At 47.9% G+C, this 24,925-nt stretch overlaps 1 protein-coding gene and 1 long non-coding RNA gene across 4 annotated transcripts in view; one reads left to right on the top strand and one right to left on the bottom strand.

Annotated features, from left to right (window-relative positions):
• Nucleotides 1-2,547: 2,547 nt before the first annotated feature.
• The window catches only part of LOC309619668, a 42,419-nt gene continuing 20,041 nt past the window's right edge, over nucleotides 2,548-24,925 (bottom strand). The window contains exons 2-3 of one of the 2 annotated variants that reach the window (XR_014239127.1): nucleotides 19,595-20,638; nucleotides 2,548-7,447 (exon numbers count right to left, since the gene is read on the bottom strand). This is a non-coding gene — a long non-coding RNA (uncharacterized lncRNA). Of the gene's footprint in view, nucleotides 7,448-16,215; nucleotides 20,639-24,925 lie in introns of those variants that run through there. The other variant, XR_014239128.1, reaches the window with a different exon arrangement.
• Nucleotides 9,046-24,925, top strand: RNF122 (ring finger protein 122). Of its 2 annotated transcripts, none has more exons than XM_082375095.1 (6): nucleotides 9,046-9,493; nucleotides 16,049-16,205; nucleotides 21,392-21,437; nucleotides 21,744-21,785; nucleotides 23,462-23,541; nucleotides 23,812-24,925. In XM_082375095.1, exons 1-6 carry the CDS (start codon nucleotides 9,469-9,471, stop codon nucleotides 23,924-23,926), a joined length of 465 nt encoding a protein of 154 aa, XP_082231221.1. In that variant the 5' UTR covers nucleotides 9,046-9,468; the 3' UTR covers nucleotides 23,927-24,925. The 2 variants fall into 2 exon arrangements, with proteins under 2 accessions (XP_082231221.1, XP_082231222.1); XM_082375096.1 differs by having other exon boundaries at nucleotides 9,060-9,493; nucleotides 23,459-23,541.

Raw genomic sequence — 24,925 nt, forward strand, 5'->3', positions numbered from 1 at the left:
CCACATGAGTGATATCATATATTTGTCTTTCTGTATGACTTACTAGACTCAGTTTGATAATCTCTAGGCAATACATGTTGCTGCAAATGTCATTACTTCATTCTTTTCTATGGCTGAGTAATATTCCATGGTATATATGTACCACATCTTCTTTATCCATTCACCCATCTATGGACATTTAGGTTGCGTCCATGTCCTGGCTATTGTAAATAGTGCTGCAATGAACACTGGGGTGCATGTATCTCTTCAGACTATGGTTTCCTCCGGATATGTGCCCAGGAGTGGGATTGTCCCAGCCATTCTTAGAATGTTGTTTGTGGGCAGTGGTTACTGGTCTTCTGAATAGCCTGGGATTGTTCCTTAAGGCCTCTATCAAATTCCCCTTCAGCATCTGGAGCCAGCCTGGGAGAAGGTGGCAGACTCTCTGGAAGGAACCTCAGGAAGCAGGGAGGGAAATGTTTATCTGTGGAGGAGCCAGCTTCTGATGGTCATGAACTAAAAGAAAGGAACTCTCTTCCCCCTAGGTAACTTTCCCCATGGCAGTCTGTATTCTTGAGAATTCTGAGGATAATTGGGGTAGGGAAAAATCAGAGGGGGGAGGCATGTCCCCTTTTGGTCCCTGGGGGTCACTCACAAACTTGGTCAGGGCTGAGCAAGTCCACATTCTCGGTCTATAACCTTGACAGAGCCTGAGCTCCTAATCCAGGTGAGGCCAATGGCAGCCCAGAAGAGACAAGAGGGTTAGCAAAAGTCTTAGCCTGGGGAGGGAGCCCATGTGCTCTGAGAATTTCCACGTCCCCATCCAAGGGGTGGAGCACGAGGTCACCTACGGTGGTGGTGTACCGGCACCTCAGAACACTCCTGAGCTCCACGGCGGGCACCTAGACCCCTGGTCCAGGGACGGGGGACCCTCACTTGCCTTAGGAGAAAGGAGAGATATGTTGCAAGATCAGAAAAGGGATGAAAGGAAATGAGGTGAGGCTGGAGACCCAGGGCAAGGGCTCATTCCATCTTCCTCCGCCAATACATGCCGGGTACAAGCCCCCAGCTGCCAAGCAGGACAGGGCTGTGCGCCAGCCCAGGGCAGGGAACACAGGTGAGTGATCAGAGCCTCAAAAATACCAGAACTGGAAGGAAGCCAGGAGAACCTCTCACTCGGTGAGACTGATCGTGCCTCACAGAGCTCTAGTGCTTGAAATAGCTTTCCATGGGGCCACTGATGGGGTGAGGGGAGTGGAGAGAAGAGACAGAAACCCCACATGATTCAAACAGATCAGCTCTGTTTTTATATCTCTAATCCATGCAGTGTCTTTTTAAATATTATTTAATAAACAACATTCTGCCACACACACACAAAATTGAAAACCACCAAGCTTATCCAATCCTTCATTGTATTTTTAATTTTTTTTAAAAGTAGGTTAGCTAATTAGGAAAAGAATTTGAGAACGAATAGATACCTGTCTATGGGCATCCGAATCACTTTGTTGTACACCTGAAACTAACACAACATTGTTAATCAACTCTACTCCAACATAAAATGAAAAGTAAAATAATAATAATAAAGTAGGTTAGAAACATCATGTGCAGTAATCTTTTTTTTTTTTTTTAATTTATTTATTTTGGCGGCGCCATGCAGGATCTTAGTTCCCCAACCAGGGGCTGAACCTGAGCCCTCCACAGTGGAAGCGTGGAGTCTTCACCACTGGACCACCAGGGAAGTCCCCAATCCTTCATTTTATAAATGAGAAAACTGAGCCTTGGAAAAGTGTCACTGCAAGCCACAGAGAAGGTGCCAACACTGGGACTGGGGATAGGGGTGTTCCTAGGCCTCCATCCACCACATTCCATCCTCCACTTCCTCCTGTTATCACAGACATGCCCGAGCTTCAGCCCGACTGTCCAGCGGGAGCCTCCATTCTTCAGGCTTCTTTGCAAATAGGTGTGACCCTGTGACTAAGCTCTCACCAATGGAATGGGAACAAAAGTTAAAACTTGAATTCCTACAAGGAAAATGCTGTCTTTCCACTCTCTCATCCCCTCCCTTGGGGTTAAAACATCAGCTGTGTAACTGGTAAGTCAGCTTCCCCATATGAACAAGGAACATATCTTAGGACACAGCCAAACAGCGAGAGAAAGGAACCCGGGTCTCTGATGGCCTCGTGAAGCAGAACCCACCTCCTTTCTTTGGAATATTCATGAGACAGAAATAAACTAGATGGTTGGAGCCCCTGTCCTTTTTCTTATTTTTTATTTTTCCCACACTGCACGGCATGTGAGATCTTAGTTCCCCCACCAGGGATCGAACCCGCGCCCCCTGCATTGGAAGCGTAGAGTCTTAACCACTGGACCGCCAGGGAAGTCCCGTTCCTGTACTTCTCTGTCTCTTTGTGACAGTGACTATATTGTTTATCTATGGCTCAATAGCAAATTACCCGCAGACTCAGTGGCTTAGAACAGCAAACATTGGTTGTCTCCTAGTTCCTGTGGGTCAGGAATTCAAGGGCAGCTGAACGGTGTGGTTTTGCCTCAGGGTCTCTCAAGAACCTGCCGTCATTCCAGGCTTGACTAAAGCCGGAATATCCACTTCCACTCACACGGCTGCTAGCAGAAACCTCAGTTCCCTGCCATGTGACTTCACAGGTGAGTGTCCTTGTGACATGGCTCCTGGCTTCCCCAGAGCAAGTGACTGATGAGGGGGCGGGGAGGGAGAGAGAGAGAAGGAAACCACAACGCATTTTTATGACCCAGTCTCCAAAATCAACCACTGTCACCTCCACTTCACTCAGCTTGTTAGAAGGGTCCGCAAGTCCAGCCCAATCTCTTCTCATTAAAGAGAATGGGAAGTAGGCTCCCCATTTTGAAGGGAGGAGTATTTAAAAATGTGTGGACATATTTTCAAACCCACCACAGTAGCTTAGCCTGCATCCTAATTAATACACTACAGGTACTGACTCCTGGCCCAATGCGACTTCTGAGCCGTGATGCTTCATGATATAGTTCGATGATAATAATAATGAACATTTATTGAGGGCTTTTTATGGACCAGGTACATGCAAAGCATTTTTCAAACATGTTGTTTCTCGTATGACCCTCTTATCAAACATTTTTTTTCTCATATGACCCTCTGTGGTGGAGTTATGACAAGCCCTAATCTTTCAGGGGAGAAAATAAGTTAATACCACGCCAGATTCCAGAGCTTTCATTACGGTTAACTGTTTAGGGAAAGAGCATGTTTCATGGAGAACAAGTTCAGTTGGAATTCTGTCAACAACACTTATGTGATTTGGGGGGAAACCTAACCTTCTTGGGCTTCTATTTTATCTCATAAGAAAGTAGAAAATAATCATACCCCGAGGGTTCTGGTGAGGAATCCATGAAAATATGTGAAGCACTGAACACAGGGCTTGGCATGCAGTAGGTGGTCAATCAAAGGAGTTTTTCTCTCCTCCTCTGTTTTATTCTCCAATCTCCACTCTCACACAAGGGATGATGGCTCAGCTCTGGCCTAGAGTATTGTCTTCATTCCAGAAATCCAAAGACATAGCAGGACCGTGCAGGATTCCTGGGAAACCAGGTTAGCTTGAACCCCATAGCTTCTGTATCCTTCCGGCCTCCCCTGGTACTTAGGATGATCATCAGGGATGCTTAAGAGATACCTGGGGAAAAGCCTGGGCCATCACCCCAGAACTGATGAGCCTCTGGGAGAGAGAAAGGAAGATTTGCCTCCAGGGTCACATGAAAGCCTTATTCTCCTATTGGATTTCCCAGGTGGGTCGGGAGCTGGGGGCGGGGGTGGGGAAATTGCTGTTTCACTTCCCTAGATAACCACAGACAGGACCTGGGCTTTGCTGGGAAAATTATGAACACCTTTGGCCAAATTCATCATACAAATGAATTTATTTGCAAAACAGAAACAGACTCACAGACTTAGATAATGAACTTATGGTTACCACGGGGGAAGGGTGCAGGAGAGGGATAGAGCGGGAGTTTGGGATTGACACGTACACACTGCTATATTTAAAATAGATAACCAACAAGGACCTACTGTATAGCACAGGGAACTCTGCTCAATATTCTCTGATAACCTATATGAGAAAAGAATCTGAAAAAGAATGAATATATGTATATGTATAACTGAATCACTTTGCTGTACACCTGAAACTAATACAACATTGTTAATCAACTATACTCCAATATAAAATAAAAATTAAAAAAAAAAAAAAAGAGTTGCATCAATCATCACCCCTACAAACATCCTGGTATTGAGACCTCCAGGGTATCTGGACAGAGGAAGGCCAGATCTTTTAAGAATAAAATGAGTGAAGGGTGGGACTTCCCTCGTGGCACAGTGGTTAAGCCTGCCAATGCAGGGGACATGGGTTCGAGCCCTGGTCTGGTAAGATCTCACATGCCGCAGAGCAACTAAGTCCGTGCGCCACAACTACTGAGCCCATGCGCTACAACTACTGAAGCCCGTGTGCCTAGAGCCTGTGCTCCGCAACAAGAGAAGCCACCGCAATGAGAAGCCCGTGCACCACAACAAAGAGTAACCCCCGCTCGTCACAACTAGAGAAAGCTCATGCACAGCAACAAAGACCCAACGCAGCCAAAAGTAAATAAATAAATTTAAAAAAGAAAAATGAGTGAAGGGCCTCATTTGCCCAAATATAAACTGAACAACTCTAAACCCCTTTAAAGAATTGCAGAATTGCATGTTCCTCTGAAAATTGTTCTCTTAAGAAACGAAAAAGCTTGTGACAATTTGTCTAATTTTGAAGTATGACATGATTATTTGGGGTTAATTATCACTTTTTACAACCAACCAGGGTTAGTATTCTCTTCCATATTTTAGGGCTGCTTTTGGAGGCCCATGGAAGAGGAGTTTCTTAGTAAAGGTAAAATGATGGGATTAAGGTTTCTGGTCTCCTCCACAGAATTAACTCTCTCCGAAATACGTTTCTCTAGTGCTAACAAGCCCTTAAAATGAGGGGGCTTTGGGGGTGTATAAGAGGATGTTGAGGTGCGGCCTTGAAAATGAAGAGAGTCCCTGACTCCTTAGAAGTTTTTCTGGAGGTTTAGTATTACTTTTCTCTCTTGCCGTGGAAGATTTAGAAACATAATTCTACTTCAGACTTCTCAAGTGGCTTTGGCTTTGGATGTATAATCCATCATCTTCTTTACTGTTTCCGTCTCTTCCTCACAAAACAACCAGACTTGTCTTCCTGATTTGCAAGAAGCTGGGCATATGAAGCATCATTGGTTGAGGTCGGGGGGAAGGTGAGTTATCTAAATTGTATTGACATGATGTGAGAAATCAACTTCTTTTTGATACATCCCTTTAGTCCAAGAAAATGCTGGACTGAACTAACCTTTTGTTTGCTTGTTTGTTTTTTTGCCACACCACACAACATGTGGGAACTTAAGTTCCCCAACCAGGGATTGAACCCATGCCCCCTTCAGTAGATGCAGCGGAAGCCCGGAGCCCTAACCACTGGACCAAGAATGCTCAAGACCAAAGCTCTTCCTTCAACCTATACCTCCCAATCTAAGACAGTATTGGGGGCACTGCCCTAAGGCCACAATGGCCAGGAGGGATGAGGGTGGGAGATTGGGAAGGGATGCATTGGGTTTCCTAAATTAGAGTCCTTGAGTGCCTCAGAAGACCTTAGTGAATGCTTAAAATGTCAGGCTTAACACTTGAATTGTTAAAGAACTTTCTGGTGACTGTACTCATGGCCCATGTCCACTGCCCTAATTGACCAGCTGTGTCTCCATGAAAATTTCCACTATTCTTACCTTTAGAGTGTCTTCCCACCTGGGTTCCTTAGCCTAAGGCAGGGAAGAGGTATTCCTCACTTCCTGTCAATTTTCCCTTCAAAGGCTCGCCCTCTTTCCCAGGTGTGCCCTAGAGGCACCTAGCAGGAATTCCTTAATACCGTCTGACTCACCTATCAACACCTTTCCCCTGAGCCAATAAATAGAACTATTGAATAAGTAACAACTCTACTGTTGTTGTTTTAATCCTCTATAGTGTGCTGAGAATCTGGCTCAAATTGTATGGTAATTTATATACTCACACGCACATACATTCCAAAAAAATTTATTGAACCAGACACTGGAACCACCACAAAAATGATTCACGCCCTTGAAAAATCTCTTATGAGGAGGGCTCATGAAGGGATCGAATTCAGGAAATCATATAATTATTTTGATAATCCCACTACATACTACATTGTACATGAAAAGTGTTCAAAGAGACGTAGAGAGGGGAAAGCTGACAATGGTGGGCCACAGAAGAGGTGAATTTTTAGCGAATCTTACAAAATGACAGGCACAGAAAGAAAAAGAGCATTCCAAAGATAAGCACTACCATGGACAAAATCGCAGTCAAGAAAGAATATATTCAAGGAACAACAGTAGAAGCTTCGTGGCTGATTAAGTGTATGGAGAAGGAGAGGGTGCATTTGGCATTAGGTTGACAAGCAAAGGCCAGACTGAAATGATTTGAGGGAATTCCCTGGTAGTCCAGTGGTTAGGACTCCACACTTTCATTGCCAAGCAGGCGGGTTCAATCCCTGGTCGGGGAGCTATAATAAGATCCCCGCAAGCCACGCGTTGCAGAAAAAAAAAAAAAAAAAAAAGAAATGATTCGAATGGCACACTCTAGAGTTTAACTTTGTCCTGTAAACACCAGGAACCAATAGACGTTGTTGAGCAAGAGAAAGAAATGATGAGACTTATATTTTAGAAAGATAACTCTGGGGCCAGCAGAGAGGATGGATTTGAGAGTAAGATCAGAGCATTATTTCTTTCAGCATAACTGCATGAGAATTTGGTGGTGGAACGGGGAAGGCACGGTAAATGAACACTTCTGGGGACCACCTTTAACTACTGAATCAGAATCTCCAGGCTTGAGACCCGGGAGTCTGCATATGTAACATCTCTCACATAACAGTGATTCTTGCAGGCTCTAAAGTCTAAGACATAAGACTAGAGACAGAGAGACCAATTAGGAAGCTTTTGTAATTGTCCAATTAGGAGATGAAATTAGTTGGATCTGTCCATGATGCCCTTCCAGAGTAGCTCATAAAGAAAAACAACTGTTTTCAGACAATTACGTAAGTGCTGAACTATTTTTGCAGATTGCTAAGTGATCTTGGCCAAGTCATTTGATACCTTAACCATCATGCTTTTAAATGACAAAGTACTGATCCTCATAGTCTTATCTGAGTGTTACAAACTCTCAAGAGTCAGGGAAAGTACTTACCTTCAATTAAGACATTAAGTCTAATAGGAAGATTAGATTGAGTCATTCTTACTTGTTTTCTTGCTTGCTTACTGTTTACCTCCTCATGCAATGTAAATCCCAGGAGAGCAGGCTTGAGGACATTGATGGGTCTCCAGTGAAACAGTTCTTGGCATAAAGTAGGCTCGTAGTGAATGTGTTCTGAAAAAATGAAAGACAGAAAGACAAAGCAAGGAAAAAGGAGGCAGAGGAAGAGACAAATGAAGGGACAGAGGAAGGGAGGGAGAAGGAAAGGAAGATAGAAAAAGAAGGAGAGAGAAAGAAAGAAAGAAAAGAAAGGAAGATAAAGGAAGGAAGAAAGGAAGGAAAGAGGAGAAAGGGGGGAGGAAGGGAGATAAAGAAAGAAAGGCAGGAAGAAAGGGAAAGAAAGAGAGACAGAAAGAAACAATGCAAGGTCAGGTAAAAGAAATCATCACATTGGACAGAAAATTAAGAGATTCAGCCTTTCTTCCAAGTACTATTTCTTCAACACCTGTGTGGTGCTAGATGCTGAAGATGCTGCCCTTATGGTATTGCCAATGTGGATATCTGGGTTTGATTCTGCTGCTCAGGATCTTAGAGCCCTTATAAGTCTACCTTAAGCTTAAGCTTCAGGCCTTAGTTCCTTGTTTATAAAACTGGGGGCGGGTGGTGGGGTGACGGCTCTCCAAAAATAAGAAGACAGCTAAAGCACTTTCCAGATCTCACCTTCCGAATTCATCTGCTTCAAATCCTGGCTTCAGTTCCCTCTTTTGTTTTTTGTTTGTTTTGTCCTGAAAACCTTTATTTTTAATAGCCCCAAACTGGAAATAACTCAAATATCCAACAACTGGTGAACAGACAAAAAAGTTGTTATAGTCATACAACAGAATTCTATTCAGCAATTTTATTTATTTTATTTATTTTATTTACTTATTTATTTTATTGAAGTATAGTTGATTTACAATGTTGTGTTACTTTCAGGTGTACAGCAAAGTGATTCAGATATTCTTTTTCAGATTCTTTTCCATTATAGGTTATTACAAGATGTTGAATATAGTTCCCTGTGCTATACAGTAGGTCCTTGTTGTTTATCTATTTTATCTATAGTAGTGTGTATCTGTTAATTCCAAACTTTTAATTTATCCCTTCCTCTCCCCTTTGGTAACCAACCATAACTTTGTTTTCTGTCTGTGAGTCTATTTCTGTTTGGTAATTAAGTTCATTTGTATCATTTTTTTTAGATTCCACATATAAGGTTTATCATACGATATTTGTCTTTCTCTATCTGACTTACTTTACTTAGCATGATAATCTCTGGGTCCAACCTTGTTGCTGCAAAGTTCCCTCTTTGGACGCCAGCAAAGGAACGTGCGAGCTGCCACCTAGGACCAAGTTCTTGCCCTCTGGGCAGAAATGTAACCACTCCCCGGAGCTGGCTTCTCAAAGAGCTATAGAAATGCTAAACAGTAACAGATCTGGAGGCAGAAAACAATGTGGCACTAATTGTTCCGTTTCCTCCGCTTTCCTAGCGGGGGAGGCTGGCCCCGGCTGCTCCGGCCATCCCACCGCGCTGCGCGCTTCTTTCTCGACTCAAGTATCCCGAGGACTGGGAAGGTGAAGGGGGAAGGCGCCCGAGGAGCAAAGATGCTCCCCACCCTCCGATCCGGGCAGACCTGCAAATAATGCCCGGGGACCAGAGAAAGGCTCCCATTGGCCAGAGGGCGGGTGACGGCGGGGGGGCGGAGTTTCCCGGGGCAGGGGGAGGGGGAGTATAAGGGAGGGGGGCGTGCGCGCACCGTGTCAGTTTCGAAGTCCCTGGCTTCTCCCCTCTGCGCCCAGGCAACTGGATCGCGCCTCGCGCTAAGGCTTTTCCCTCCTCTGCCCACCGGGCGCCTCCACCAGGCCCTGCGGCGCCCCGCAGCTCCCCGCCCCCCACCAGCCCCGGGGCCCTTCCTGCCTTTCCTCCGCGGTGCTTTGATCCGGGGGCCTTTCTGTTTGTTTTCTTTTCTTTCCTCTTTGTTGCTCTAAAACCCACCTCGCCGAAGCCCCCCGCTGCGGAGGGAGTTCGACTTGCAGAGGAAGGCGGCTGCCGCGCACCGCATCCGCCCCTCCTGCGACCCCGCCAGCCGGCGCGCCCACCCCGCCTGCCAGACCCGCCGCCTGCGTTCGTTCGCCCGAGGAAGCCAGCCGAGAGTTCATTGATGCACCCATTCCAGTGGTGTAACGGTGAGTCCCGGGCCGGGAGGGCGAGGGGCGCGGAGCCGGCCGGAGAGGCGGAGAGCGGGGCGCCAGGCTTCAGATCCGAGGGCTCGTTCTCCCTCTCGAGCCAAGTTTTTCCTGAAACGGGACCGGCGGGGAGGCGTCCTGGCGCCCGACTCTGCTCTACACACCGCGGAATTTGGGGGGAAAAAAAAATTCAGGTTTGACTCCAGGGCTGGGAAGGATCTCTTGAGCTGGCGGCGGGCGGGGCGGGGGGGGGCGTGGGAGCCGAGGGGTTCCCGGCCTTTGTGTGGCGGCTTCGCACTCCTACCCCCTTCCCTTGCCTTTGTGCGCTCAAACTCTGTTCTTTGTTGTGGTTGTCGGAGGAGAATTAAATCCGCGCTCGGGCTCGGATCTCCTAGAGGGAGCTCAAGTTCCTGGCCTGAAACTTTTCAGGCTATTTTAAATATGTATACAGTGCGGCGTGCGGGGCGGCGCGCCGGGGCGGCTTCCTCTGCGCCTTTGTTGCCTTCGCACCGGCGGCTTAGGGGGCTTTGTGACGGTGGAAGACGCCGGACTAATGAGCGTGGCTTTATTGGATTGATAAAGCCTTGCAGAGTTTTCGGCGCCCGGCTACCCTTGAGAGCAGGGCTTGCCTGGGGAGCTGTGCTCACGGGCCCCAAGGCCAGACCACAGTACTAGCTCCTGTGCCTCGGCGGTGGCCGCGCCTCCAGACCCGATCACCCCTCCCACCCCGGCCTGGGTGATGCTAAATTCATCCCACCTGAGGCTTTTAGCGGTTCAGGTGATGCGTAGAGGTTGGGCTTGGGTCTGGTTCCTCGCCCAGACTACCTGAAAAGAGGGCCCTTCTGGGCGCGTCAGTTCAAAACTTTAGCTCTTAATACCCTCCAGTGGCCCTAGAATCTTGACTGCGTTGTTCTAAAGCTTGGAGAGTTTCTGGTGAAAGGGGGAAGCGCGGCGGAGGCACTTCTTCTGGTGAAAGGGGGAAGGGGACCGGGGGGGACCAAAGCAGGCCTTATCCCTGAGTAGGGTAGGCTGGCTAGTTAGGGGGGAAAAAAAAATCCATTCTTGAGAGCAGACTCTTGCCAGATCTTGCATTAATTATTTCAAGAGGCTTTTGTTTTAAGGCAGGGTTTGGGCAGCATGTGTATAAGGGGCCCCCATCCCCCTCTTCCTCTTGCTGGTAGGATCTGATTTCCTGAAAATGAACCAAGCAGTGTGTGTGATAGGCAGCATTGCTGGAGTGGGGACGAGGGGGTGGGGTGAGGAAGGACGGTGCATCCCAGCATCTGGGAAAGATTCCTGTTGGCTGGGAAGGAGAAGCGTTTCCCAGATCCACTGGTCTTTCTTGGCCAGCCCTTCTCTTGACGTCACTCCAGCTCCCGGCCCGCTGCTCAGACACGAAACATTCTGATGTCAAGGCTTTCATAGGTCGGCGGAAACAATGGAACAGACTTCAGGAGAAGAACCAAGGTGGTTTTTCTGGGCAGCCCCCTTTCCTGTGAGGGTTTAGACCAGCAGAGGACTTGCTGCTTTATCTTTTCACTTCTTTTTTTTTAAAATTTATTTAATTTTTATTGAAGTATAGTTGATTTACAGTGTTGTGTTTCTTTTCACTTCTTTTTTTTCATTTTTTTTTTGTTTACTGAAGTGTAGCTGATTTACAATGTTGTGTCCATCTCTGCTGTACAGCAAAGTGACTCAGTTATTACACATATAGACATTCCTTTTTTAATATTCTTTGCCATTACGGTTTATCACAGGATACTGAATATAGTTCCCTGTTCTTGTCACTTCTTTTTTTTTTTTTTTTAATAGTTTTTTAAAAAATTTATTTATTTATTTTTGGCTGCATTGGTTCTTCGTTGCTGCGTGCAGGCTTTCTCTAGTTGCGGTGCCCGGGCTTCTCATTGGGGTGGCTTCTCTTGTTGCAGAGCACGGGCTCTAAGCACGCGGGCTCTACAGCGCAGGCTCAGTAGTTGTGGCTCACAGGCTCTAGAGCGCAGGCTCAGTAGTTGTGGCGCACGGGCTTAGTTGCTCCGCGACATGTGGGATCTTCCGGGAGCAGGGCTCAAACCCATGTCCCCTGCACTGGCAGGCGGACTCTTAACCACTGCACCACCAGGGAAGTCCCTCTTGTCACTTCTTAAAGTGACAGAGAGATGACTGTTCTGACTCCAGTGAAGAAGCAATCCTCCTCCCCACACCTTTGTGAAAAATATCTAAAGCCCCTCTTTCCTGGGCTTGGTATTCTGTCCTTATAAGTTTAGAGGAAAAACTACTCCACTGTCAGTTTTTAGCCCAAGGTATACTTTTCTCACTTCTTTTTAATCAGAATGCAAGCAAATGGACCATCTCTTCTCAGCTATGAAGCTCTTCTCACCCATACTTCTTTATCACAGAAAGTCCCAAACTCACTGACTCAATCCTGGAGCCCCAGGGGAAGCTTCTCTCAGCAAGATAACCTGGTCAAGATAAACTGATAAAGTGCTGAGGCCAGAGTGCCTCCAGAGTGAATACATGTAAACCCTCTGTATTCGCTATGGCCTTTGCTGTGCAAGTTCCCAGAACCGGGAACCCAGTGAAGTTCTTTGGAACCCTAAAGATGCCAGGATCCAGCTCATAAAAGGTGCGTGGAGAGCAAAGGCAGGTTGAGGGTTAGACCCTCTTACAGCATCAACAATTGATGAGACAGGGAATAGGGAGATGTGCCTGGTGGGGAAGAAGACCTCTTGGCATTGAGGACAGAGTTCCATGGAAGAGAAGCCCAAAGGCCCTTTTCGAGTAGACGGAAAATTGTCCCTCCCTGGCCAGCCCACCATGATGTCTTCATGGAAAATTGATCTCCTTTGGCCCACAGAGATCAAATATTTAAGTGGAGGGTGAAGGGGTGGTGAGAACTTTCTAACCCAAGCTGGAGGCTCAGAAGCAAGGGCTGAGCAAAGTTTAGTAGCGAATTAATTTTTTTCTAACTTTAGCCAAAAAGTCTTTCAGGATAAGAACTACTTTTACTTTTTGTTTCCCCACAGTGTCTAGGTCAGTGTGTAAATCAAGCCAGCAGCAGTACTTGTTGGTTGACTGGTCATCTGTTAGCTGAGGGCAGTTTCTGGGCAATTTTCCCAAACTTCAGTCTCCTTACTTTGAAGTGAGAGCTTTTGCCAAGATGACCAGATCGTCTTGAGAAAAATCAGGAGTTATTTATCTGTTAACCAGTTATTGAAAACAAGCCAAACACGAGGGTAGGCACTGGAGAATGTACAAAAGTCCACGTCGCTGTCCTTAGACCTAGGAGCACTCAGGCTTGTTAGAACTCCTCATCTCTGATCTCAGGATTGTATATAATCACACCTCTACTATGGGCCTCACTTTGTATGGTGAAAACCTTTGTGTCTGTCTTCTTCCCTAGACGATAAAATCATCTTGTCTTTCTTCTTTGCTTTTTTATCTTCAATGTCTGTTGTGGTACTCGTCATGTAATCACTGCTTAATGCCTGTTCGAGTTAAATGAAGTTGATTCTAGGAACAGTGGGGCAACATAAGACAGTTACGGAGTGTGCCAGAGCCGGAACACGTGATACAGGCTGTGAGCACTATAGATTTCGGGGTGGGGGAGTCCCTGGAATATCACAAAGACCAGGTTTGGGGGACTTTGGGGAAGGAGAGGGAGTTTCAGGCAGAGAAAGCTTCATGAACAAAGGTGTGGAGGCAGCTGAAGACAGAGATGGGCAAGAATTAGAGAGGAGGCTGGCCCACCTGGGGTGATGCTGGAGGATACTGAGTCAGGGCAGTAAAGAGGGGACCCAGTGCACGCGTGTTTAGGAGGACTTGAAGCCAGTCATGAGTCTGGGAAACACATGTTAGAAACCAAGTGGAAGGAAATGTCAGACATGTGGGCTAAATTAGAGGAGGGACTAGACATCAATTAATAGGCACTTGGAGTAGAATTGGGCTCCAAGTCTGTCTGGAATAGAGACTTGGCAGTACAGTTGGCACACAATCTGAAAGAGATTTGGAGGGAGGTTCATTATATCGATCACTAGATTGATCTCGGGGATGAGGAGGGCTGAGATGTATGAGTTCAAAGATGACTCCAGTCTTTCAAGCCAGTCTTCCGCTGAGTTGGGGTCGCTTCGCTAATTACGGTGTAGGATTCCAAAGTGTATTAATGGTGGTCTGGCTCCTAACCACGATGTCAGGAAAGTACTTAAAACCCACATTGAGGGCTTGAGTCTAGAGGTTCACCCACCCCTCACACCTCGCAGGATCTCAGTTCCTTGACCAGGTATTGAACCCACGCCCTCGGCAGTGAAAGCATGGAGTCCTAACCACTGAACCACCAGGGAATTCCCCAGAGGGCTTTGAAGCCAGGCCTTCTTAGCTGTTTGACTGTAGACACATTGTTTAATGATGATTGAGTCTTTTTTCCCCATGGCGGGGTGGGGAGTAACATTTCACAGTGGCCTTATTACAAAGGTTAAGTTATAGCATGAGAATGTGCTTGGGTGATAGCAGGTGTATGGTAAAGTCTAGCCTTCTTGTCCCAGCACTTTCTGAAATCCAAGAGTTTGAGGCTTACCTTTCAGATCATTGATATTTTTTGCCTGCAAACAGGAAAAAACACTCAACTGGCTTGTGGTTAAATACTATCTTTTTTTTTCTTTCTTTCTTTATAAACATGATAGAAAATTTACTAATTCTCAGAACCAGCAGTCCCAAGATAGTGGCTCTAGGATTGCTTCATCCAGCAACTCAACTGACAACATCTTTCTTCTTTCCTTGTCCTCTCTGCCACCAGCTTGATATTGAACTTCTCTCTTTCCAGCTATAACTTGGCTGCCACCCTTCCAGGTGTTTTGGAGAGATGTGACTCCCCCCCCAAAAAAAAGAAAATCTTGTCTTTTCCAACAGACCTGCCCTTTGTTTCTTCAGCCAGAGCCCTGTCACATACATACCCCAAAACCAAACCCCTGGCAAGGACAAGGTGATTACCACCTTTGGACCAATCAGGATTTACCCCTGAGTCATGTGAGAAAGGGAAGCATCCAGTGGCCACCAGTGCTTCCCAAGCTAAAGGGACCTTGTTAAACTGTAACAGATTCTGATTCATTTCAGTGGGGGTGGGCCGGAGAGTCTGCATTTCTGACGAGCTCTGGGGATGCCACTGCCATTAGGGGACTGCACGGCAAGGCTTTGAGTAGAAAGGGGGAAGGTGGCCAGTAAAAGTTAGCTGTAGCTCCCAGCCCTCACCCCCTGCCCCTTTCTGGAATGCTGGCCCAGCCTCAGAGTGAGCAATTTCTATTCTGGTCCTGGTGCAGTTTGGCTTCTGGAGCAGGTAGCTTAATAATGACAAATGACCTTTGCAACTGCACTTTGCAATTTACAAAGCGTATTTCTTACACCATCGTTTTCGGTCCTCTCTGCACATTGCTTGTTTTCCTGTGACAAAGTGGAGCTAAGCGAGGTAATTTCCTAAAGGTCACATAGCTAGGGAGAGGTGGGATTGGAGCCCAAGTGTACCTTTCCTCACCTAAGGCTCTTCACTTTGCTACTGCACTGTATAGGCTTCTCCCTGATGGAAGTGAGTTTTCCATTTTCCGCCCATTGCCTGAATCCTTGATCCCCTAGATGGGGATGCTGGTTTAAGTACTGTGTGTATGATCCCATTTCGTAGATTGGTTAAATAATTTACCCAAGATGATGTAGCTAGTAAGTGTTGGAACTAGGGTACAGATATAAGCCCCAATGTAAATTGGTGCAGCCACTACGGAAAACAGTATGGAGGTTCCTTAAAAAACTAAAAATAGCCATATGATCCAGCAATCCCACTCCTGGACATATATCTGGAGAAAACTCTAATTCAAAAAGATACATGCACCCTAATGTTCATAGCAGCGGTACTTACAATAGCCAAGACATGGAAGCAATCCAAGTCTCCATCCACAGATGAATGGATAAAGAAGATGTGGTATATATGCATAATGGAATATCACTCAGCCATAAAAAAGAATGAAATAACACTATTTGCAGCAACATGGATGGACCTAGAGATGATCATACTAAGTGAAGTAAGTCAGAGAAAGACAAATAGCATATGATATCACCTGTATGTGGAATCTAAAATATGATACATGTGAACTTATTTACAAAACAGAAACAGACTCACAGACACAGAAACAAACTTATGGTTACCAAAGGGGAAAGGGAATCAGGGAAGGGTAAATTAGGAGTTTGGGATTAACAGATACAAACTACTGTATATAACATAGATAAAGAACAAGCACCTACTGTATAGCACAGGGAACTATATTCAATATTCTGTAAGAAACCATCATGGAAAAGAATATGAAAAAGAATATATGTATATGTATAACTGAATCACTTTGCTGTACACCAGCAACTAACACAACATTGTAAATCAACTCTACTCCAATTAAAAAAAAAAAAAAAAGTAAGCCCCCGAGTCAGAGGTTTGCCATTTCTCCTTGCATCCTTGCTCACACAGAGTGGCCCCAATGGTAAATTTCCCACTATCGTAATACTTTCCCTCCCCGTTCTTTGCAGGGTGTTTCTGCGGCCTGGGACTGGTGAGCACCAACAAGTCCTGCTCGATGCCACCCATCAGTTTCCAAGACCTTCCCCTCAACATCTACATGGTCATCTTCGGCACAGGCATCTTCGTCTTCATGCTCAGCCTCATCTTCTGCTGCTATTTTATCAGGTGGGTGGCTTGCTGGCTGACCTGGGGTTGGGGGAGTCTAGGAGGCGGCGGCCATGGGGAGGGTGAACTGAGCGAGGCTCCGGTCACAGAGTCACCAGCCTCCAGCCGGGGCCGCTGCTTTGAGGACAGGACTTAGTCCTGCCCCTGGCTGGGCCCCTGAGGCCTGGTGTTTCTATTTACATCAGCCTATCAAGTTGTTGGAGAGCATATAAGGTCAACATGGGTCAGGCTGCATTCCCACCCTTTGGCCAGTTATTCTCAGGTTGCCTAGAATGACTGTCCAAGTAATATCATCAGTGGTCCCTAGCCATCTCTCTCCGCCCATTCACACTCTCTGGATGGCCAGGGATGGGAGGCATCGTTACACCAATGTCATGATCCTCTGCCCTCCTGGGAAATCCTGCTGTCATCCCTCCAGATGCTAATATTAGCCAGCTGGTGTCTGCAGAGCTGCTTGTTTGTTCTGCCTTGTAAGCTCTTATGTTTGAGAGAGAAAAAACTGAAAACCATCACTTCTTGAGCGTGGCAGTGCTAGCCAAGCTCCAGGAACTGTTTTCTTCACTTGCAGACAAGGGAACTGGTGGCTGTTTTCTATCAAAAATGTGGGGCAGGAAAAAAAAAAAAAAAAAATGTGGGGCATGCCTGGTATTCAGAGTGGAAAATACAGTAGTGTTTCTGACTAGGGTGCCCTACTGGTATTTACAATTGCTCATTGTATGGGACTGTCTTGTGCTTTGGGGAACACTGGACACCCCTGACCATTAGAATGTGCTAATGGTCCTGAGAGCCATTGTGATAACCAAGCCACACAACCCCACATACACAAACACATGATCACCCAACGCCTGGGTAGACGGATGTCAGCTGGGGTCTAGGCTGGCGTCTGATCAAATCACCTAAGAAGATTAAATTAAGACAAAGGAAAAAGGAGTTCCTGTTCCCCACTGAGATGTCCCAGTGGGTTTGAGTGCTTCACCTGGCAGGAGGCTAGAGGGAAAGTAGATACTTGTCCGGATTCCTCGGGCTGGAGGAGCTCCCTCTTAAGAAGGGGAGGTGCCCGTGGGCCCTGCTCTCTTGTGCTCCCCATCTACTACCTTGGGCTCCTTCTTTCTCAGGACTTTAGAAAGCCCCCAGGACTGAAATTTTCCACTTACAAGTCTTTGCAGAAGAGGTAGAGTCTAAAATTTGCATCTAATTAGTAAGTGAGGGTAGATTTCCTGTATCTCACCACCCCTCCCCTTTCCCCAAGCCTAAGTTTTCTTCTGCAAACTCTTTCGTCTTCCTGACCACCAACCACTGCGCTCTCCCCATATGAAGCAATTTATGCAACTCCCCAGAGACGGAAGATGGAGACATAGCAAAGATTTTTGTGTGACGCTGGCAGGAGGCTGTAAAACCAACTCTGTTCGGCCCCTGCACACACACACACAGAGGCACACCCATGCCAGGCTGCAAACGTGGTCAAGAGAAGAAAATCTACAAAATCACTCTGAGCCAGTATGTGGGTGACCGGGCTTCATTTCCTGATGCTGCCACTAATAGGTGTGATCTTAGGGCTTTAGCTACTCTTTACCAGGTGCCTTCTGTGTGCCAGGCATCATGGTCAGCATTTTGTAAAACATTTAGCTTACTTAGTCCTCAGAACTTGCCTCCAGTTTCGGTATCAGCCTGCTTCTGCTTCATAAATGAGGAAATGCATGCTCAGACAGTAAAAGATCTGCCGCAGGTCCTATATCCAGGAAGATGGAGAGGTGAGCTAGTCTGATGACAATTAGGGAGAGTCTTTCAGATTCTGGATGTTGGTCTTCTCTGATTTCTCTTCCTTGAATGGGAACAGCTGTGGCATCCATGGCCACCCCCTTGCAGCTAGAGATCGTGGTCCTGCAGAAGGACGGGCTGGGAGCTCTGGGTATGGCTGATTTATTTTTTGTTTGGCTGGAGTTAAAGAACAGAGCTGCAACCACATGATACCAGAAGCTTTCCCCACTGCGGGGCTGCTCGGCGCCACCTGTTCCTCCTGCAGTAATCTGCCCCTTTGCCACCCTGCCCTCTGTCCTGCAGACTGCCCGAAGCCAGCTTGACCCTGGCTTGCTGGCATGTGGCAGCCTGGGAGTGTCTATATATAGAAAGACACACAAGCACAGAAGCCACTTCCTCTCCCTGCTTCTCGGTTTCCTCCTCAGCCAAAATAGGCCCGTGACCCCCCTCCTGACCTGGTGAGCTCATCGGCCAAGGCCAGCCTCTGCTCCCCAGCTCCCCCTCTCTCTGTCTCCCTGACTCCCAACCCCCGACCGCAGGAGCTGATCTCTGCCCTACACAGGATGGAGGGGCCCGTGAAGTACAACTGGGCAGGAAAGGAACCATTATTTTCAGGACCTGGCTGCATTGTTTGTTGCAAAAGGGAAAAGCTGGGGAGAGCCCACTGGCAGCGGCTAGAAATGGTCTCATTGAATTCAGGGTATTTTTAGTTGCTTTGCTCACCCAACAGCTGAGAAGGCCACCTGTCCAGAGTTGTTGGCACTCCGTCCCCTGCTGGGATGGCCCAGGATCTCTGCTTTTCGCTTTGTTTCCCTTGCAACCCTTTTGGCCCCATTTCATCACAATCTATACCTTCCTGATATGGAAATCTACATGCAGAGTGAATATAGAATGTGGCCCTGAAGCGCTTGACTGTTCCGACAGATAGTCTGAGGCTCTAAGAGTCAGGCTTTTGGAGGAGCCTCAGGTGAGACCATTAAAGGGAGCCAGGCAGATGGAAGGGCCGAGGGTGGAGAAGGAGGGCACCCCAGGCACCCTACGACACAGCAAGCAGAAAGGCCCTGCACGTACTCCGTCGGTGTAGCCATGTTGCAGGCGAGGCTCAAGAGATGGACAACCCCTCGCTCTGAGTCAGGAAGTGGACTCCTCACCACTTCCTTATTTACTCTGTGCATACCTGCTAACAGAGCAACAGTGTCTCCCTCAGAAGGCGGCTGTGAGCACCCCGGCGATGCGATCACTTTCTTTCTTCCCCAGGTTAACCCAGTGTCAGGCAGGTCGCACTTGATCACTTAAGCTTTGGGTACATCCTTCCCCGCCCCTCTCATTTGGAAGTGGGGACACAGTGTATATATGAAAGTGCAAAGGTAAAGGTGGAACGGTGCAAGCCCTGGTTAGGCCCTTAGCCCAACCCTCCAATGACCAGAAACTGTCCGATGCCACCCTCAGACCAAGGCAGGGGGACACCCACCCCACCTGTCCCCTGACCTCCTGTTAGGAGCCATGGAGGTGGCGGCAGCCCGATCTTAATCTGTCCCCTGGCTGTGCATGAGGCACGGCTGTTCCAGACCTTCTGCACCCCCCTCCGCTCTGGTTCCAGCATCTCGGTGTTGCTCTTGGGGTATCTTAACCTCGCTCCCTTCGACTGAGGCTCGTGATTGGAGATTCTCTTCCTCTAACTCAGGCCAGCAATCTTTTTCTGCAAAAGGCCAGATATTATAGGCTTTGCGGGTCATATGATCTCTGTCTGAACCACCCAGACCTACTGTGCAGAAGCAGCCATAGACGGTACCTAAGCTATTGGGTTGGCCAAAAAAAGATCGGGTTTTTCTGTAAGATGTGGAAACCCCTGAATGAACTTTTGGGCCAACCCAGTATAACGTGGCTCTGCCCCAGTAAAATTTTATAGGCATTGAACTTGAGTTTCACATAATTTTAACATGGCATGAAATATTCTTTTGATTCCTGCTATCAGCCATTTAAGAATAAGTACCTTTCTTAGCTTCTAGGCCCTATGAAGCAAGCAGTCAGCTGGATTTGGCTCTCAGGAGGCCGTGGTTTGCTACCCCTATCCTACCTAACCTGGTGGCTTTCTGATGTTTCCTTCCAATAACGCAGCTCTTTGGTTGAAATGATCCGTGGGAGAGAAAGCCCCATCTAGTTCCCAAGTACAGGAGGCCATAGAGCTCCCTGCGCAATTCAGAAGGTTTCCCTCACTGAAAATAAAACAGAAAAAAAAAAAAATTATGATCAATGTGTAATCATGGTCCCAGCCTTCTGCATAGTAAGCCATTCAGAGTCGGAGGCTTGTTGATGAAAGGGCGTTTCCCAAAACCATCTCATATTCTCAGGACCATGGTATGTGCCACCTAATTGGTGAAGCAGGCCACAGTGTGTGTTGAAGAGCTCGGCCTCTGTCATCAGATCGACTTTGATTCAAATCCAGACTCTGCTGCCAGCCAGCTCTGGCATTTGGGCAAGTTACTTAACTTCTTTGGACGCCGTGTTCCTCATCTGCAAAAAGGGACGTCTCTCCCCCTGGAAGTTGTTTGGAATTGGTGCAGAGATCAGGCGTAGCAAATCCTCCATCACAATTATGCTCCTGCCATTAGTAACGGCGTGTTCTGGCCATTGTGTTTTGGCCATTGAGAGTCCGGTTGTATGCGGGCCACCAGCTTGAAACAAAAAGAGGAAAACAAAGAAGGGATTGCCTGTGTTGGCCTGGTGCTGTGAAGTGGGGAAGGCATGTGCTCTGGTTCCAGAATACTTGTGTTCTCTGAGTGGAAAATTCCCCAGGCTCAACAGACTTTATCCTGCTGCCCTGGCTTGGTGGAAATGTCCCTCTTAAGAATATCTAACTTCTGGGAATTCCCTCGTGGTCCAGTGATTAGGACGCTGTGCTTTCACTGCCGAGGGCGTGGGTTCAGTCCCTGGTCAGGGAACTGAGATCCTGCAAGCTGTGTGGCACGGCCAAAAAAAATCTAACTTCTGTACAGTCAGCAAGCAGATGGTTGATCTGTATATTTGGGGAGCCTGAAGGAGGTGAGTGACCTACCAGAGACAGCAGGGAGGGTGAATGAACTATGGGCTGGCCAAAAAGTTCGTTCGGGTTTTCCCGTTGCATCAGACGAAAAACCCGAACGAACTTTTTGGCCAACTCAATATTAGGGTGCTCTGCAGAGACGTCCCCAATCTGGGGGAGCTGGCAGTGAGTTTTGAGGCAGTTGAACCTGAGTGAGAGTCTTGAGTCCTTAACCCAGTCTGGTGACCTGCAGAAGGCGCCGTGCATATTCCGTGTGTCTATGGGAAGCACACCTCCCCACCCCCAGAAGGACGCCCCAAGCAGCCGGCCGGCGTCTCCTGCTCTGAATGGCTGTTTGTGCAAAGACATAATGACCTCTACTCTCCCCTCTTTCTTGCTTCCCCAGCAAACTCCGGAACCAGGCACAGAGCGAACGGTACGGATATAAAGAGGTAAATGAAGTCTACGTGTTGCCCCGAGACTTCATCCACTATTAGCCCTGCTTGGGGAGGGGGTGCGGGCAGAGATCGGGTTTAAGCTGGCCTGGCCTCCCCTCTGGCCCCCTCTGAGGCTAACTCCTTTCCCCGTCCTCAAGTCTGGCTGGGCCCAGGCAGGGCCCAAAGCCCTCCTCCTTCACGGGAGGGTCACGGGGGCACTCCTGTGCGGGGCCAGAGACTCGCTCCCTTCCTTGGCGGCTGACACCACCTAGCCCCTGTGTTTGGTTGCTCCTGATACCAGGCCTCCCCTTTTTTCCCCAGGTGGTGCTTAAAGGTGATGCCAAGAAGTTACAGTTATATGGGGTGAGTGCATTGGGACAGGTCGCGGGAGTGCCCAGCGGGTAAGGCAAACCTTCTCCAGCAATTTCAGCCTGACCTTTTCAGGAACCTTTTTAGTCCCTGCCTTCCTATTTCCTTGGGCCAAATAAAACTCATCCCAGGAGGTGATCAATATGCAGAATCCGTTATGTCTGGAACTGAACCAGCACAGGCAGAAAACAAAAGGATCACAAAAGGGTTTGAATACATGGAGTAACCCATGGCCCCAGGAAGCCCCCTAGGCATAATCTTAATGGGGAAGACGGTAAGACCACTCCATGCCAGATTTCAGCAACTTTCCCCTGCTCAGACCCCCCCAGGTCTTGGTCTGAAAGAGGTTACCTTTGTGTATGCTCTGTCCTAGTGACTGTGGATCTGATGCATGTGTCCAGCCCTGAGGTTCTTCCCTGTTTCCCTCCATTCCCCTCCCCTCCCCCATCACACCCACTCCCTGGGGCCCCTCAACTCTGACTCCTTTAGGACTACACCATTTCCTCTTCCTTTCCCACCTATGCCTTTGGGGTCACCTAACTCATTTCCCAAGACTTCCTTCCATAACCATGGACACTCCTGCAGAGAGCGTGTGTGTGGTTGTCTGAGTGGGGAGGATCACAGGTCTCACTACACACAAGACTCTGCCTGGACGTGGCCTCATTTCATCCCTCTTTTTGGGGTCCACTGTCATGATGTCCACAAGTTCCAGTGTTTCTTTAGCTCTCCTCTAGAAGATAATTCAGCTGGGATCGAAGGGGTTATAATATATTGGGTTGTAAGGCTGGATTTAAAGAATGTAAACCATACACCAGACCCCCATCCTTTAGTTACTGATAAGTGCCCCCTCACCAAAGGTCCTAGGCTAGAAAGGCTTAAAAATCATAACTACTCAGCCATAAAAAAGAATGAAATAACGCTCTTTACAGCAACATGGGTGGACCTAGAGATTATCCTCCTAAATGAGGTAAGTCAGAAAGAGAAAGAGAAACACCATGTGATATCACTTATATGTGGAATCTAAAATATGACACAAATGAACTTATCTACGAAACAGAAACAGACTCACAGACATAAAGAACAGACCTGTGCTTGCCAAGGGGAAGGGGGGTAGGGGAGGGACGGATTGGGAGCTTGGGATTAGCAGGTGCAAACTATGATATAGAGAATGGATAAACAACAAGGTCCTATTGTATAGCACAGGGAACTATTATAGTCAATATCCTATAATAAACCATAATGGAAAAGAATATGAAAAAACACATATATGTATAACTGAGTCACTTTGCTGTACAGCAGAGATTAATACAACATTGTAATTCAACTATACTTCAGTTTAAAAAAGAAAAAAAGATTCCTCTATAACAGCACTGCCCAGTGGAAATCTGAGGATAGAAAATGCTCTCTATCTGACCATCCGGTGTGGGGACCACTAGCCACTTCTCAGCTGCTGAGCACTTGAAATGTGGCTAGTGTGACTGAGGAACTAAGTGTTGAATTTCCTCTTATTTGGGTCGACTTAAATCTAAGGCGGTCCCCTGTGGTTCATGGCTACCGCCCTGTCAGGGTGAGTTCTCTCTTGGGTGAGGGTGAGGTGCTGGGTATTCAGGATGGAGGAGTGAGGCTCTCCCCCATTCTCCTCTCACGCGGCCCCCTTCTTCCCACAGCAGACCTGTGCAGTCTGTCTGGAAGACTTCAAGGGGAAGGATGATCTGGGTGTGCTCTCATGCCAACATGCCTTTCACCGCAAGTAAGTGTCCCCAGTGGGGATGTGTGTCCCGGGGTGGCTTGGAAAGAAAGAAGCAGGGAGCATCTTCCAGAGCCTCCCATCCCGACCCCTCCCATCTACCCTTTGCCGGTGATGCCCTTCATCCCGTCTGGACACCAGGCAAGCCAGAGGGGTTAGACTGGGGTGAGGGTAGAGAGGTTCTTGTCCCGAGAAGCAGCTGGGCTCCGTGAAAAGACAGCTGGAGCAGACTGGTATCTTCTTAGGGAAAAACAGGTCGTCTCTTGCCCGCAGGTGTCTGGTGAAGTGGCTGGAAGTACGCTGCGTCTGCCCCATGTGTAACAAGCCCATTGCTGGTCCCTCAGAGGCCACCCAGAGCATCGGGATCCTATTGGATGAGCTGGTGTGAGTGCTGCCTCCGTACCAAGGCCTGGAGAAGACCTCTAGCCTCGCTGGTGCCTGGTCCTCCCGCGAAGCCGCGGTGAACAAGACTGTCGGGTGGTGATGGGCATGCTCACCTGGAGGGACGGGGGTGCAGGGCTGGTCTTCCAGCCTCAGGGTGAGACTAGACTTGCCCACCTCTCTGCTTCCTGAAGCCTGCTTCCCTGCTACTCAGTTCTGATGGTCTTGCCCATCAGGACCACTGTATCCTGGTACTGGACTCTCTGCCTGCCTTGTCCCTGCTCTGGGAAAAGAAATCCATTCCTATTTGGCCAAGAACTTGGAGCACACCCCCTTGAGGGTTCCCCTGAGGAGGACAAGCTGCCCTGACCTAGAAGAAGGGATGAGATGGGCTCTGCCCCACCTGTGACCTCCCCGCCCCCTCCCCACTCCTTCCAGAGGAAGGTTAGAAGGGAAGGAAGGAAAGATGGAGGAACCAAGTGCCTCCAGTGGAAGTGAGGGAGGCTCTGTAGGAAATAGGAAAGAGCAGGGATGAACAGAAGAAAAGTCAATGTTTACATGGGACCTATGGAAACAAAGGCTGGCCGGCCGGCCTGCTGACCACAGGGGGGTGGAGGGCAGCCCCTTGCCCCTCCTAGATCTGAGGTGCTATCCGTTCACTGTTCCTCGGTTGATCTCAGAGCTTCCTATTCCCTGTTGGGGTTTGAGTATCCACCGCCCCAGAGGAAGGGCTTGGTCTACACCCAAATGGATTCCCAGGGGTTTTTTCTAAAGGAGCAAAAAGGGGGGCCTGGGGATGGGGGTGTCTGGATATTAAGGTCACGGTGGACACCCTCTTCCCTTTTGTAAATAGTATTTTTATACTTCATCCTTACCATCTCAGGCTTTATACATGGAATCCCCCAAATGGAAGGGGTAGGGGTTTTCTGTTCCTCCCCCAAGTGGGTGAGGGTGGGAAAAAGGTATGTATTTAAAGCAGATTAAATTTAATAACAAGTTTCTCTAA

The sequence above is a fragment of the Balaenoptera borealis genome (genome assembly GCF_965194805.1).
Source record: "Balaenoptera borealis genome assembly, chromosome: 21".
Taxonomy (NCBI): Eukaryota; Metazoa; Chordata; class Mammalia; order Artiodactyla; family Balaenopteridae; genus Balaenoptera; species Balaenoptera borealis.